At 37.2% G+C, this 14,978-nt stretch overlaps 1 protein-coding gene across 1 annotated transcript; it reads right to left on the bottom strand.

Annotated features, from left to right (window-relative positions):
- Nucleotides 1–12,458: 12,458 nt before the first annotated feature.
- Or10a5 (olfactory receptor family 10 subfamily A member 5) lies at nucleotides 12,459–13,412 on the bottom strand. Its single transcript, XM_076844169.2, has one exon. The coding sequence runs from the start codon at nucleotides 13,410–13,412 to the stop codon at nucleotides 12,459–12,461; it is 954 nt and encodes a 317-aa protein (XP_076700284.1).
- Between the last annotated feature and the right edge of the window lie 1,566 nt (nucleotides 13,413–14,978).

Below are 14,978 nucleotides of genomic sequence, written 5' to 3'. Positions count from 1 at the left end.
AGAAAATATCTGGAAGACGGAGACTACTGCAGGACCTTAGGGCAGTCAACAAAACTGTGGAGGTGATGGGCTCTCTACAGCCTGGACTACAATCACCTACTGCTATTCCTTTATCCTATCACTTATTTGCACCCCAAGGATCATAAATGCTTTGCTTTTGGTGTCCCTGTGGAAAATTTTAAAGAGACAGTTAAATGATATTGCTGGAAAGTGTTGCCATACGGTATGGCTAACAGCCCTACTTTATGCCAATTTTCAAAAGTTTTCTCCCTTTCAATGTCTGTGTGAAGGTCACACAGTTCATCCCCAGCAATTCCAAATTAGGAGAGACACTTTATGTACTCTCAATGACTTCCCAAAACTCCTGGGTTACATTAATTGGTTATGTCCGTCTTTAAAATGAACTACGTAAGACTTGGGACCTTTGTTCAATATCCCCAAAGGAGATCCCTCTTTGTCTTCCCCTCAGCAACTTACTCCAGAACCTAAAGCTGCACTGACTTGGGTAGAGTCTGTTTTTCAACTGGCTCAACTTATAAGGGTTGGCCTAAATAATCTATTCAAGTACTAATTTTTCCTACTACTCATAGTCCTATGGGAATCCTTTGGCAAAAAACTGGAATTATAGAATGTCTTCACCTGCCACATTCTCCTTCTAAATCTTTAATATCATTTCATTGCAAAAGCTCCATATTGCGTGCAGCAGCTCTTAGAGCTAGAACCTTCTTTTATTATAGTACCTTTTACTACTGTGCAACAAGATTTGCTTTGGCAGTACTTCACAAGTTGGCAGATTATACTTGCTAATTTTTCTGGCCAAATAGATAGTCACTACCCTGTTAATAAAATTTTATAGTTTGCTCCTGTGACCAGTTTTGTTTTCCCTAAAATTGTTTCCACTAAACCAATTTCCCTGGCTCTAACACTTTTTACTGATGGATCCAACTCAGGTAAGGCTAGAGTTTATAACAAAAAGAGTCTAAGGTTTTTTCAGACAAACCTTTCCTCTACACAGCATGCAGACATAATTTTTGCCCAGCATCAATTTAAAATTTTTTTTTAAATTTGTTCTAAGTAGTTATACATGACAGTAGAATGCATTTTGATACATCATACATATATGTAGTATAACTTCTCTTTCTTCTGATTGTATATTATGTAGAGTTACACCAGTTGTGCAATCGTATATGCACACAGGGTAATAATGTCTGATTCATGCTACTATCATTCCTACCACCATACCCATTCTCTTGCCTTCACCCGCCTCTGTCTAATCCAGAGTACCACTATTCTTCCCTAGGTCCCCACCCCATTGTGAATTAGTATTCTCATATCAGAGAAAACATTTGGCCTTTGGTTTATTGGGAACTGGCTTATTTCACTTAGCATGATATTATCCAGTTCCATCCATTTACCGGCAAACACCATAATTTTATTATTTTTTTTAAGGCTGAGTAATAGCCCTGAAACTATTTTCATCAGAATCTGTAAATATTTACAGTGATAGTGCTTATGCAGTGGAGGCATCTCTGGTGATTGAAGCGACCGACCACCATTATGAGGCCAGGGTACAAAAGGACAGTCAGCTAGGTAATGAATAATTGGGTTGGGTTGGGAGATGGAAGTTGATTCAAAGGAATGTGAATATCTTCCCTTCCTCCAACTGTTGCCAAGATTACCTGCCTCCAGGGAATTATTTCTCCCTAGAAGGAGTTAATGAATATCCCCTGCGTGGCTCTCTTTCTACCCCTACCCTTGGGTGGCTTTGTTCCCACCCTTGAATCACTCTACCTTTTGGGTCATGCAGGCAGGATAGGAGGAGAGAGCATGAGAACAAAGGAAATCTAAAATGTATAAAAGGGGGCAGGACATCCCCACTTCCTTGGACACCCAGCTCTGGGGCCCCTTCTTTTTGGAGAAGTCTATCTCTGTTCTATCCTTTAAATAAAACTTGCTTTGTATGACTGTCTTGGCATTTCTGGGGTGTTCAATCTTCAACACCAGGCGAATGGGACTTGGCCCTGATTCTCATCACTGGTATCATCTCTGGAGGTCGCACTGAGACCGTCACCAAGGTAAGTTCCTTCACATGCACCCAACATATTTTTTTTTTATAAATGTGTGCCACAATGCTGGCTAGAACAGTGGTTCTTTTTTTTAAGAGAGAGAGAGAGAGAGAGAGAGAGAGAGAGAGAGAGAGAGAGAGAGAGAGAATTTTTTAATATTTATTTATTAGTTTTCGGCGGACACAACATCTTTGTATGTGGTGCTGAGGATCGAACCCCGGCCAAACGCATGCCAGGCGAGTGCGCTACCGCTTGAGCCACATCCCCAGCCCCCACCCAACATATTTTGAGGTGTGCCTTTCTCTTCTGTGCCAATAATGGGCACCATTAGCTAATTAAATGCAGTTAGTGCAAGCTGCCATTGTACAAGACTCAGGTGACAGGATTCATAGCCTAGATGGTTCTCAATCCTCTGTCTTGCAGGTCAGGCATTTTGGGTTCTGCCAAAGCCATTTCTCACTATCCTGTCCGGTCTTGGAGTACTTCCTGCATGAATACACAATATCTCTAATCCCAGTCTGTCTTTGGGTGTGTAAAGATGGAAAAAGGGTTGAAACAACTGCAAGGTTCTGCCTGGGGCCACTTCCAGTGAACCTCAAAGGTTCCTTCTCCTGACTCCCCTCCTTACTGCCCCTATGGGGTATCTTGTGGCAACTGGACAATTAAGTTGCACTGGTAAAAGCCCCAATAACACATTCCTCTGGATGAGCCATACTGCACTCTCCAATGCTCACTCCTTCCAAGCAACCCACTCCCCTCATTGATCGAACACTAGCCATGGAAAGAGGGACATTTTACATGGAGTGGTTCATAAAGAAATGCCTGGGTTCTCTTTGTTTGCATAGTAAACCTTTATAAACCCATAAGGAATATTTCCATTGTTGTTGCAGGGATTATTCCCATTGTTGCTTCTGTGCTCCAATCTGCTCCACAAATTTCCTTGGATGCACAAGAGAGGCACTTGCAATTCACCCCTTTCATAAAATCCTCCAGGAAAAGCATCTAATGACCACTAGATGTCTTCCTTACCCTCTGGAGATTTCTTTAGCCCACTAAGCAGAGAAATGTACCCCTTCGTTGGCTTTTCTCCCCACTGTGGATCATCACATTTGGAAGTTCATAGTAGCAGGAGATGATCAGTGATGCCTCTAGGTGTGATTTCTCCTGGGTCTTTGGCATGGGGTGAACAAAGTTCCTAGCATTCTGTTAATTAAGACAGTAATAGAATTGGCAGAGCCACATGGTGAGAGATGGATGTGCTGGCCCATCAGAAGCTCATGGGGAGAGATCCCTAATGAACTGGACAGTTTTCTCTGGCATGGGTGCCTGTCTTTTTTCTTACTCAGAGGGGAGCTTTGGTCCTAAAAGTTATGCCAGGTTCGCCACTAGCCTGCATACTGAAAAACTAGGATAAGTTTGACCCACAGATGCTCAAGAAAAAGTGTCTCATTTTCTTCTGTTTCCAGGCCTAGGAAATTACCTAATCACAGTTGGAAAAATGAACTATTTCATAATTTTCTGCATCCAACCTGACCTGATTATCAACTGGGAGAATAGAAACTAGTCCCCGAAGGAAACATAAATTATAGGACCACACCTTAAAAGACTGATTTTATAAAAGAAAAAAAAATGGTTAAAATGCCTTATACATGAGGCTTTGCCTCTAGAGCTCAAAACAGTACCTTCCCTTATTTAGCTTCTGCCAGATCTCTATCTTTCCAAGGCTTGCATTTGAAATGTAAGTTTCAGAGTCTTACAGGGCTTGCAAGGCTTGCAGAGAACTGATTTGGGATTGAAGAAAAAACAATGTTACTTTTGAATTCAAGCTGCTTGTGCAGCCTGACTGGCTATCCTACCATCCTGCTTTCTTAAAAAGTTCCTCCCCTAAACACTACAGTACAGGAAGGATAATAGAATGATATCATATATACTAGTCTTCTTTACCTTGAGAATCTTTACCTGAGGATTTCAGGACTCTTACATTCTTTAGATATCTAAACTGACTCTAATCTGAGCCCCAAAGTGCACTCTGATCTGATAAAAATGTTCTGCATGGTTCTTTACTAGAGTAATTACAGACCTGTCTTTTTTCTTCTTTTTTATAACTCCTGATTTTTCTTTTTTAAATTCTATTTGAGCTCATGGTTTTATGGTGAATCCACATTTGATCCAGTGTACCTTACTTAATGTTTTTTTCTGATCAGTCTTATTTTATCTAACTTTAGAGGTTTTTACACTCTATCTTTATTCAAAGGCCAATTTTTCAAGGGCTAACTCTCAAATACAGTGGGAAAATTTCCTTTTACAAAATCCTAAGAAGGACATAGACATGATGACATTGGGAATAAATCTGATAGCCATCGAGGACAAGTGGCCATTTGAACCTTTTATTTCAGTATCCATCATGTCTGTCAGACTACCTAGCATTTCCACTGTACAGGCCTGCCTTATATTTAAGTCATAATGTAAAAATCTGATAGGCCCTATTTTAATTTCTAACAGGTCAAAGCTAATAAAGGCTTATAATAAACATCTACAGTATTGCCTCTTACTTGTGGAGATTCACCTACAAACAGATACAAGATCTGTGTTTCTGTCTGTTTTATATTGTTGTGTCTACATATGTGCTTATGTCCATAACATGTACATGGTATCAAAATAGTCATATAGAAAAATGAGCATCCATAAATCAAAATTTAAATGAGATATGGATTCAAATACCTTTTAGTTAATACGACTTTAAAAGTTTGATTTAAATTAGGTAAATGGATGAGAAGAAACATGTCTTTAAAGTTACTAACTCACAACTTTTTCTAGATGGTCAGATACTTAAGTGTATTGGTTTCTATAAAATGTCTAGAATGTAATATCCATTGCTTCTATGATTCTTCTTCAACAAGAAAGAGATAGCTCATACTGTTAACCATACTTGTGTGATATCTTGGTTTTTATAGTTAAGAATGAGTAAATTAGATTTAACATCAATGGGACTAATCTTCATAAATGTATCTGTTAGGGGAGACATCAGCTTAATTTACAAAGTTAAAATGCTAAAACATCAACTGCTAAATATAAACTTAAATACTCTTAACTTTTTAAATTTCATAAGATAATATATTTAAACATTATGTGTGTTTTCATATATTGATAAATAAAAAAGGTTTGAGATTGCTTTATTTCTGTCTTCACTAAAGCAAGAATACTAAGAGTGAAGATTCTATCAGGTATAATTTATATGCAAATAATAAAAGAGGTTTCAATTAAAGTACTATAAAACATAAAATCATTTCACCTTATTAAAATGGAGTAATTTTTTTCTAAGTCTAAATATTTTATAACGGTTGTTTCTGTATGTGAATATTAAAACAGGGTTCAACAGCTAGAAAAGAAATATAAGAAGGTTCTCAGTATGAAAATATATTTTAGTATGGAAAGTAGAAGGAAAAATGCTTCTGGATGAAAAATTCTTTTGTATGGTAAGATAAAAAACTGTGGAATTCTAACTGTAGAATGTAAACTTACAGAAGGTTTATGGAGGGAAAATTTCAAAAATGTGTAACTAAGTTGGTTATATGTAAGTAGCACAATCAGTTAAAGTTATTTAAGACTTTTTCCTAAGGTCAAATATTAATGTACTGATATAAACCAAAGTTTAATCCTCTATGGGTTGAAGTAACAAAGATTTCTTAAAACATTAATCTGATCTTATCTATCAAGACAATTTCTTGTGTCTGTTAAGTTTTATTATTTAGAGGAACTTGTCTTAAAGTGATTAGGTTTTGCACAACTCTGGTTAAACAACAACTATTATTTTAGAGAATTACACTACATTACTGAGTCTAAAATTTTCTTTAAAAACTAAACCTATTAATGTAAGAACATCAATATAATTGTGATGCTATTACTGGCTTCTTGGTATAATAAATGTAGTCATATCTTCCAAATATACAAGTCTTTAAAGTATAAGGTTTAGAAGAACATTTTATCAAGCTGGTGTTCTTCAAACTAAAGTTTAAAGTAAAAGTTTGGATTATAAAAATTGTGTTTCTTGGTCCATAGCTATTATACAAAATGACTATGTTTTTACTCTTGTTAATTTCATTTTATATTTTTCTTATAAACTTTATAACTATTGTTTGTTAGTACTTTACAGAAGTATAACTTCTAATATAACAAACTGAGTTAATTTAAGATAATAGGCCAAAATCTATAAGACAAACAGGAGGTAAGTTTGACTTCCAGTACTAATAATGACCCAAATTAAACAGAAGGAGCAAAATAACTATAAAGTTATAGACATTAAAGGTAAAACCCATTAAGCTTATTTAAGACTGGTGAAACTGGCTTGCTGGATGTCTAAGACCAAAGCTTAAAAACTAAAGTTAGGGAAGTAAAAGGGACAAGGAAAAATTGCCAATATTTGGCTCTTGCCCTCTGAGTCAGCTTAAACTCAGGGAACAAGGAGACTTCTCTAAGAGCTTTGCAACTCTGGGTCACATGACCTCCCGATCAGGGGGATCACTGAGATCCTAGAGAACAGAAAGCCAATCAGTGCACATGCTGCAAAGAGGAGGGTCATTGGAGAGGGAGCTGTCCCTTATGCTTCCAAGGGAAGCCACCTGGTCAAGGAGACCCTGACCCATCCTGGCAGATGGCACTAAATGAGCTAAGAGTCTGCTCCCAAGTTCCTAAGAATGAGCCCCTGTGGGTAATCAGCTGACTCTTAACAATAGGTAAGAACAATGTCAGTTTGACCAGCTTTGTCTTAAACATCCAGCAAAACAGTTATTACCAAAACAGAGCCATGCCTTTAAAAGGAAAGACAATTGCTCTTTTAATGTAACTTAAGATGTATACTTGTATTAGCCCCACCAAGAGCAAGTAAGACTGGAGGCCAAAAAAGAGGAATTCTTAGATAGGAGTGCCTGATAACTATCAAAAGAGACTACCAGAGTCAGAAGTTTTCTTAATCAATAGTCATTTTAAGGCTTACAAATCTACCCAACCTCCTACACAGGTAGGTTTGATCTGTGTTTGCTAGTATGATTATCTAGCTCTAAGTAACAGAAATAAAGGGATCTCTACTAAATACAGAGGTTATGCCAATAAAGAAATATTTTATAAAAATTAGATGACATTAGATATCGTAAATACATCTTATGAGGACATCTGTGACATTATTAAAACTAAGTGCTGTGCTTACAATCCTGATAACTCTGGCAATGTTAAAAATGTACATTCCCAAATAGAAGCCATGTCCTCACTGGCTTTGTTAGGAGAACAACGTTTTAGCTCTTACACTTCCTGGTGAGAGATTACTGGTTTCTATTATCACGATAATCATTGAAAAGTTCCAGCTGCTATGACATTTATTTTGCATTAATCTCATTCCTGTATTCACATCTTCTTGTTTCTCTCATAGAAGCACCCACCTCCATGATGACTTTACAACTTGTTGCTTCCAAACCAGACTTTTGTCATAAACCCCTTGACTGACCCAAAACCTTCTTAAATGGGAACCCAAACTGCTTGCCCCACATCTCCCCCTCTCAGCTTGAAGCAGCCAGAGCGGTCATCGTCCACTTTCCCTTATGGCAGTAAGGGTTTCCTTCTCAGAGGGAGGTTTATGCTGCGGGGGGCAAATGATATTTTGGGTAAATAATGAATGATTACGTTGAGTTAGAAAGTTTGAAGCTGATTCAAAGGGAATGGAATGTGAATACCTCTCCTTCCTCCACCTGTTGCTAAGTTTACCTGCTTCCAGAGAATTCTCTCTCCTTAGAAGGAGCTAATGAGTAGTCCCTGTGTGGCTCTCTTCCTGCCTGTACTCCTGGGTGGCTTTGTTCCCATCCTTGGATCATTCCACCTTTTGGGTCATTAAGACAGGATGGGAGGAGAGAGTATGAGAACAAAAAGAATTTAAAATGTATAAAAGGGGTAGGACATCCCCACTTCCTTGGACACCCATATCTGGGGCCCCTTCTTTTTGGAGAAGTCTATCTCTGTTCTATCCTTTAAATAAAACTTGCTTTGTATGATTGCCTTGGCATTTCTGGAGTGTTCAATCTTCAACACCGAGGGAATGGGACTTGGTCCTGATTCTCGTCATTGGTATCAACTGGATATACTAATGCTGAGATATTAGTTCAGCTTTTTAAATTTTTATAAAGCACTATCCAACAATGATATTATTCATGTTTTATTGGGCACATTCAATGCTCATTCAGTTGTTACAGGATCTTAGTATAAGGAAACAATGTTATATCAGTACAATGTGTATCACCTTATTCCCTAGCCCAAGTATCACATGTCCTACATCATTAACATGCTTCCAGTTTATGCAAAGAATTTTATCTTACTAGGGAACAGGCCCAGACCATAGTCAAATAATTCTCCCAATGTGTTATTCACTTCCCAATCTTATTAACAGCCATAAATCATTGAGGCGTTAAACCAAAAATCACATTTGCCAGATGGATGTTACACATTGACAGGAGTTTGAAAGATAACGGTTGGTACCTGTGTCTATTGACACATAGTCTCGTGTTTTTTTGTTTTGTTTTGTTTTGTTTTGTTTTTGCTACAGTACAAACAAGAGAAATTTCTAAACATGTAATTAATCATTGCCTGGCTGCGTTTGCAGTCGTCGGCAAATTCCAAGAACTCAAAACTGATAATGGTCTGTCTATGCCAGCTCCTCTTTTCAACACTTTTGTGCTTCCTATTATATTATTCATAAGACAAAAAATCAAACAATGCTAAGGACAAGCAATAGTAGAGTGTGCCAATAAAATGTTAAAATGTTAAAGATTCAACTTCAAAAACAAAAATGGGGAGAGAGGTATTATCCATTTCCACAGAATCAATTACATTATGCTCTTTTTACTTTAAATTTTTTTAACAAACAACCACTGGAAGGCACACTAAGTACAAATCCTCTGACTTGGGGTGATATCAAGAAACCAGTGAATGAATGTTGTTGAGAGTCAAGGGGCCTCTGTGACACAGGCTACCATGTTTATAGCAATGCTGGCCATTGTAAGTTTCCAGGTACATATGATGATAGGAGAAATTTTCTGAACATATTTTCCTGACCCTCCTGTAGTTATTCTGCTTTCTGGGCAGGAGGATCTATTCCAGTGTTCACAAATCTCTCTGCCATGGTGGTGGGCCAATTTATCATATTATTCTCTCATTAATTTAATTATACTTATTCTGGGTGTAGTGCTGAGGCCCCTATTTGTCAAAAAACTGAGTACTTACAAGTGTCCCAGGAATATAAGACATCCTATGGTGGCACTTACGTTGCCACAATTTCTGGTTCTTGAGATTTGCAAAAATATATACAAACCATTATTAAAATAGGGTTTCTTAATTCTAGTGATAAGAACTCTGTCAAATACCCTTTGCTTCCTTATCGCCCTAGTTCCACTTCCTTAGAATCAGGGACTTTTCCCCCAATGGCTAGATTGTGCTAACTTAGTTCCTGTAAGACATAACATTTCCCAGTGTGAGTCATATGTCCTGGATTGGTCCCATAGATTTGATTCAGTGCATCCTCATAATGAATTCATTACTCCTGGGGGATTTGTTAGTAAAAACTTGACCACAGGTTCAGAAAATATTCAGAAGGATTTATGGCTTCTAGCTGCTGCTTTGGATTTTGTTAACTTTACTAGTCCATCACTAACAGATGTAACCAGTGGTTGTACCACTAGCCCGTGAGCATGTGTTCAGTCTCCTTATGTATTATTAATATAAAATACTAATATCATAAAAATGGACAATGAATGATATTTTGTACAGGTACTAATTGTACTCTCTAATTGCATGATTAGACATAACAAAAATCAAGATATTTGGTTTTAAATAGCCTTCCTTTTTTATGCTTCCCACTAGTATTACACATGACTTGTATCAAGATAAAGGGCTGCAAGTTCTTCAGGAACTTCATAATCAGTTGACTTGATCATGCTGTGCCAGAGGACTTGTAGTCTTTGGTATTGTTAGCCTAAGTACTGTAATTACTTCTGCAATCACTGACTCTATTGCTCTTGTGAGAGGCATCCAAACAGCCTATTTCGTCAATACTCTGGCCTTTCAAATTCAGGAGGTTATTGATAATAAACCTAAAGCAAAGTTCAATGCTTTAAAGATACAGTAATGAGCCTAGGTGATCAGATATAAAGTCTTAAGTTCAGACAAAAATTATGATGCCATGTTGCTTATCAATTTATTTGTGTAACACCTGTTCCATATGATAGTTCCCAATGGAATTGGAAAAAGATTAAAATGCATCTATTAGAAATTTGGAATCATAACAATGTTAGTTTACATCTCTTGCAACTACATCATTACACTCAGCCATGCAGGAAAGTCAGATTCCCATGTTATCTCCTGCCAATTTTGCAGAAAACCTGTTAGATGACCTAACTGGTTTCAATCCTTGGAATATGCTAAAATATACTACATGGTATTTCATAGGGTTTGTTTTCTTTAATTTTGTATTGTTTTTTTGCAGTCAGCTGCAAGCTCATCAGATCCCAGTTCCACACCTCCAAATAGACATGCATTAGTTGTAGTTAAAAAAATTAAAAAGAGGTAGATGTGTAGAGTAAATGAGCCCTGGTTGTTGGCTGATCCTGTGGTATAGGCAAAAGCTAAGCCTGGGAAACATTCCTTGCCAAAAGGTAAGGATGTGAACAGCTTTGATACTTGGCTTTGCTGCTAATAGTTACCAGATGTTCCATTCCAGTGGGTTTTCTGGGTTCAGCAGGGTAATTGCAGGATGTTCCTGACACTGTAACAGCAGGAGAGTTACAGAAATGTTTCTAGCTCTGTAAATTTTTAGCACACAAAAAAAATGCCTCTTGAAAACTCACAAGCCTTGAACAATTTACAAAGCCTCTATAGTTAAAATTTCTGATTATGAGATCCTATAAAATATACTTGTGGAGCTAGTTCTGGGTTACTGTTTCTCCATCAGAGGGCAGTGTCCCAGTTGGCCTTTATTGTTGTTATACAGGTTGAGGCAGTGCTGTCAGAGGAATCACAGTGGAACATTGAAAGATGGGATGAATTTGGCTAAAATAAAGGTGAAACAAAATCTTTCAAGAAGCAAAAATAGAATGCCAAAATATCACCAATGGTAATTATCTTAACTATGAATTTAGAAATTTGAATGAAAGTCATAACTTTTCTCTGATTTACTTATCTATATTTTTCTTATTCTTCAAAATTTGTTTCATTCAAATTAAAATTTCATTGAATTTTTTTATATGTTAAATAAGGAAAATTCCAGGTGTTTTATGACAAATGCTATTGATGAAAACAAAACTACCAGAAAACAAGCATACTTATAAATTGCTAATGGAAATTTAAAATTGTGCAATCACTTTGGGAGAAAACTTGCCAATATATAATATCATAAGTGTATTTACCTTTTGCTCAAGATTTCTAATTTTTAGATTTACATCTGTCACATGTAAAACAGAACTATAAAAATACATAAGGATAAATCTATTCTTTGTAGCATGGTCTTTAACAGTAGATAATTGGTTAAATAAATTATGGCATGTCTACAAAATAGAGTACTAGGAGGTTGAAAAAGAGTGAGAACTATTTTTGTGGTTAAAGAATACTTATGCTGGAGTTAGGATCTATTTTAGCTTCAATGAAAGCAGCACCATGACTAAAATTAGTGATATTACTTTAACAAAGTATAAGAACCTAAATATGGGATAGACAACTTATGGAGCTCAGTTCATTCTTCCTGGGGAAAGTGTAGTGAGGAAAGAAATTATTATTGAGGTTATAAAGACATATACATGAGGGTTATGGATCCACTTTTTCTACCCATTTTGTATAGCAATAAGCTGAAAAGAACTAACTAAAACAACTTCAAGGGCATGAGAACTGAAGTAAAATAGTGAGAAAAATTTTGTACTGGGAGGGATCACAGGACTTTCCATCTGATAAATAGACGGTCAGATTTGGCTAAAGGAAAAAAAATGGCAAGATGATTTGTGAGAAGGTTTTTCTTCTTTTTCTATGTATGTATCCATGTTTTAAAGTTACTAGCAGTTTCATACTATCCAAAATGTATGTTACATAGGAATATGAATATCTGAAAATACTTGGCCACACAAGTGTTGAAAGACTAATGCCACCAATAAGAAAAAAAAACAGTTGATAATGGGTAGGCAGAGAAGCTTTTGCAGGTGGCAATAAGACATCTAAAATACTTCTGTATTCCTTCCTCTTTACTGAGCTATCCAAAAAGCCATTTCAGGAATTGAATTTCATTCCAATGGACATGTAAAAAGTGGCAGAGAGGAAACTCAAATGTGAGACTGATTGTGCTCCATTTAATGAACTTTACTCTTATAATGTCTATAGGATGTGGCTTCTGAGAGCTAGGGCCTTGTGGAAGGTCCTGGTTAGGGCATTTTTCACCTCATTATTTCTCAGGCTGTAGATGATGGGGTTCAACATGGGAGTCACAACAGTGTAGGACAATGATAACAATTTCTTGCTCTCAGGAGAATTATTTGATTTGGGCCGGAAGTAGGTGAGGCTTGAAGATACATAGAAAAGGGAGACAACAAGGAGGTGGGAGGAGCAGGTAGAGAAGGCTTTGTGCTTCCCTTTAGCTGATGGAATCTTGAGGATGGCAGCAGCAATGCGAGTGTAGGAACATAAGATCAGCAAGCAGGGAATCATGACGACCAGAATGGTCCCCACAATGGCATAGATCTCAAACCGTGCTGTGTCTGCACAGACCAGCCTCAGCACAGGTGGGCTGTCACAGAAGAAGTGGTTCACCTTGTTGGTGGCACAAAATGGAAAGCTGAAGAGCCACGTGGTCTGGACGGTAGCCACAGGAAAGCCTGGAAACCAGGAGGCAGCAGCCAGTTTGGCACGTGTCCTTTGGTTCATGAGGACTGGGTAGTGCAAGGGACTGCAGATGGCTACATAGCGATCATATGCCATGGTGGCCAGGAGGAAGCATTCAGCCACCCCAAAGAAGAAGAAGAAATACATCTGAGCAGCACAGCCAGTGAAGGAGATGGTTGTGTCCTGGGCAATGAGGGTCCCCAGCATTTTGGGCACAATGACTAGGTTGAAGCCAATCTCCAAGAAGGACAAGTTTCTGAGGAAAAAGTACATGGGACTGTGCAGCATGGGGTCAGCCAAGGTCACCAGAATGATGAGGCTGTTTCCCATGAGAGTGACCAAGTAGATGGTTAGAAATGTCAGGAAGAGCAGTGACTGTATTTCGGTAGGTAGGGAAGAGAAGCTCAGGAGGATAAACTCACTTACTCTTGTCCAGTTTTCTGCCGTCATGGATGTAGGCATAAATTCCCAGTGTGGTCACGAAGAGAAATTGTTGATTGGGAGATTCTGCATTTGTTTTTCAAATTCCCCCTTAGTTTCAGGAAAAGGAAGATCAGGTTATGTTGGAAGAGGAAGGGTAATTGCTAAGAATAAAGACACTAAGCTTAAGAAGGACCTATATCAGTTTCTGAAAGAGTTGATATGTTCCTATTTGTACATTAACATATTTAGAAAGGTCAAGCAATGTCAGACTCATGAATCTCTGAAGGAGACATCAAGGAATACATTTTAGGAGACAATGGTGTTCCTGAAAACTTCTAAACTTTTGAGAAACCTATTCAATGTTCATGATCTCACTGAAGAACATATAAATGTGAAATTATAAAATCTCTAGAAATGTAATTACAATGGAAAGTAAGGCAGGTAATTATTTTTCTAGTCTTAAAAAATCTTTCTTGCACGGGTAGAATTTGAGAGGTAAGTGAAGCACTAGCATGTATTGACAACAGATTACATGTATATCTTTTTCTTGTTATTACTCTATTGTTTACATGAAAATTGGATCTCAGAGAAGTTAAGAAACAGCAATTAGATGACAGATCTTGAATCCAACCCACATCTGTTGAATTCCAAATATCTTTTGATTTCTACTAAACTCTGTTTTGCTTTGTTGGATTCTTATACCTTGATCTGAGGACTAAATGCTTGAGATCTAGGAAAATAAATGGAATTTTCTGAAAAATCACAGTGAAGACAGAGGGAAAGAAATCAAGAGGACCGACATCATTAACATTAAGATTCAAATTTTAAATTGAGCATCAAGAACCTCTTCTTGGGCTGGGGATGTGGCTCAAGCGGTAGCGCGCTCACCTGGCATGCGTGCGGCCCGGGTTCGATCCTCAGCACCACATACAAAACAAAGATGTTGTGTCCGCCGATAACTTAAAAAAAATAAATAAATATTAAGATTTCTCTCTCTCTCCCTCTCTTAAAAAAAAAAAACAAAAAGAATCTCTTCTTATTATCTTGGTAATCTAAAATAAAAAAAGTCTAATAGAGAAATTGTGGGATAAAGTTGGCAAATGAAATTGGTTCAGAGTCTGGGATAAATGAAAAAGGAATTAGGGTGAGTGAACTATCATAAGAAACACTCAAAGTTTAATAAATAAAAACATTATTAGAAACAGTAGAAAACAGAAGTAACACAAAATGAAAAACAAATAAGGATCCGGTCAGTGTTTTGGATATTTTCCATCAATATGCTTTTATTCCATGCTAAAGAATTTGGACTTTATTCTCTAGAGAATAAAATTAGCCCAGATATTCAAAACAGTGGAATCATATTTTCAAATATACCATGAAGAAAGACCACTCTGGCATTGTTGTGAGATTATGTGGGAGAGTATGGAAGTAAGGAGGGATAAAAAGTTGTATGCCTGGGGTCAAGGACAGCAGGTGAAATGTGCATCTTTGCTATTGGTTTTCAATAATAATTTATTTTCAAGCAGCACATAATCTTAACAAAGAGAGGCTAAATATTATTCAATGACTAATTTGTATTTCAAGGTTATATTC

The sequence above is a fragment of the Callospermophilus lateralis genome, chromosome 2 (genome assembly GCF_048772815.1).
Source record: "Callospermophilus lateralis isolate mCalLat2 chromosome 2, mCalLat2.hap1, whole genome shotgun sequence".
NCBI lineage: Eukaryota > Metazoa > Chordata > Mammalia > Rodentia > Sciuridae > Callospermophilus > Callospermophilus lateralis.
Note: the sequence above shows the minus strand (reverse complement) of the source record. Positions and strands in the feature narration are given on the sequence as shown.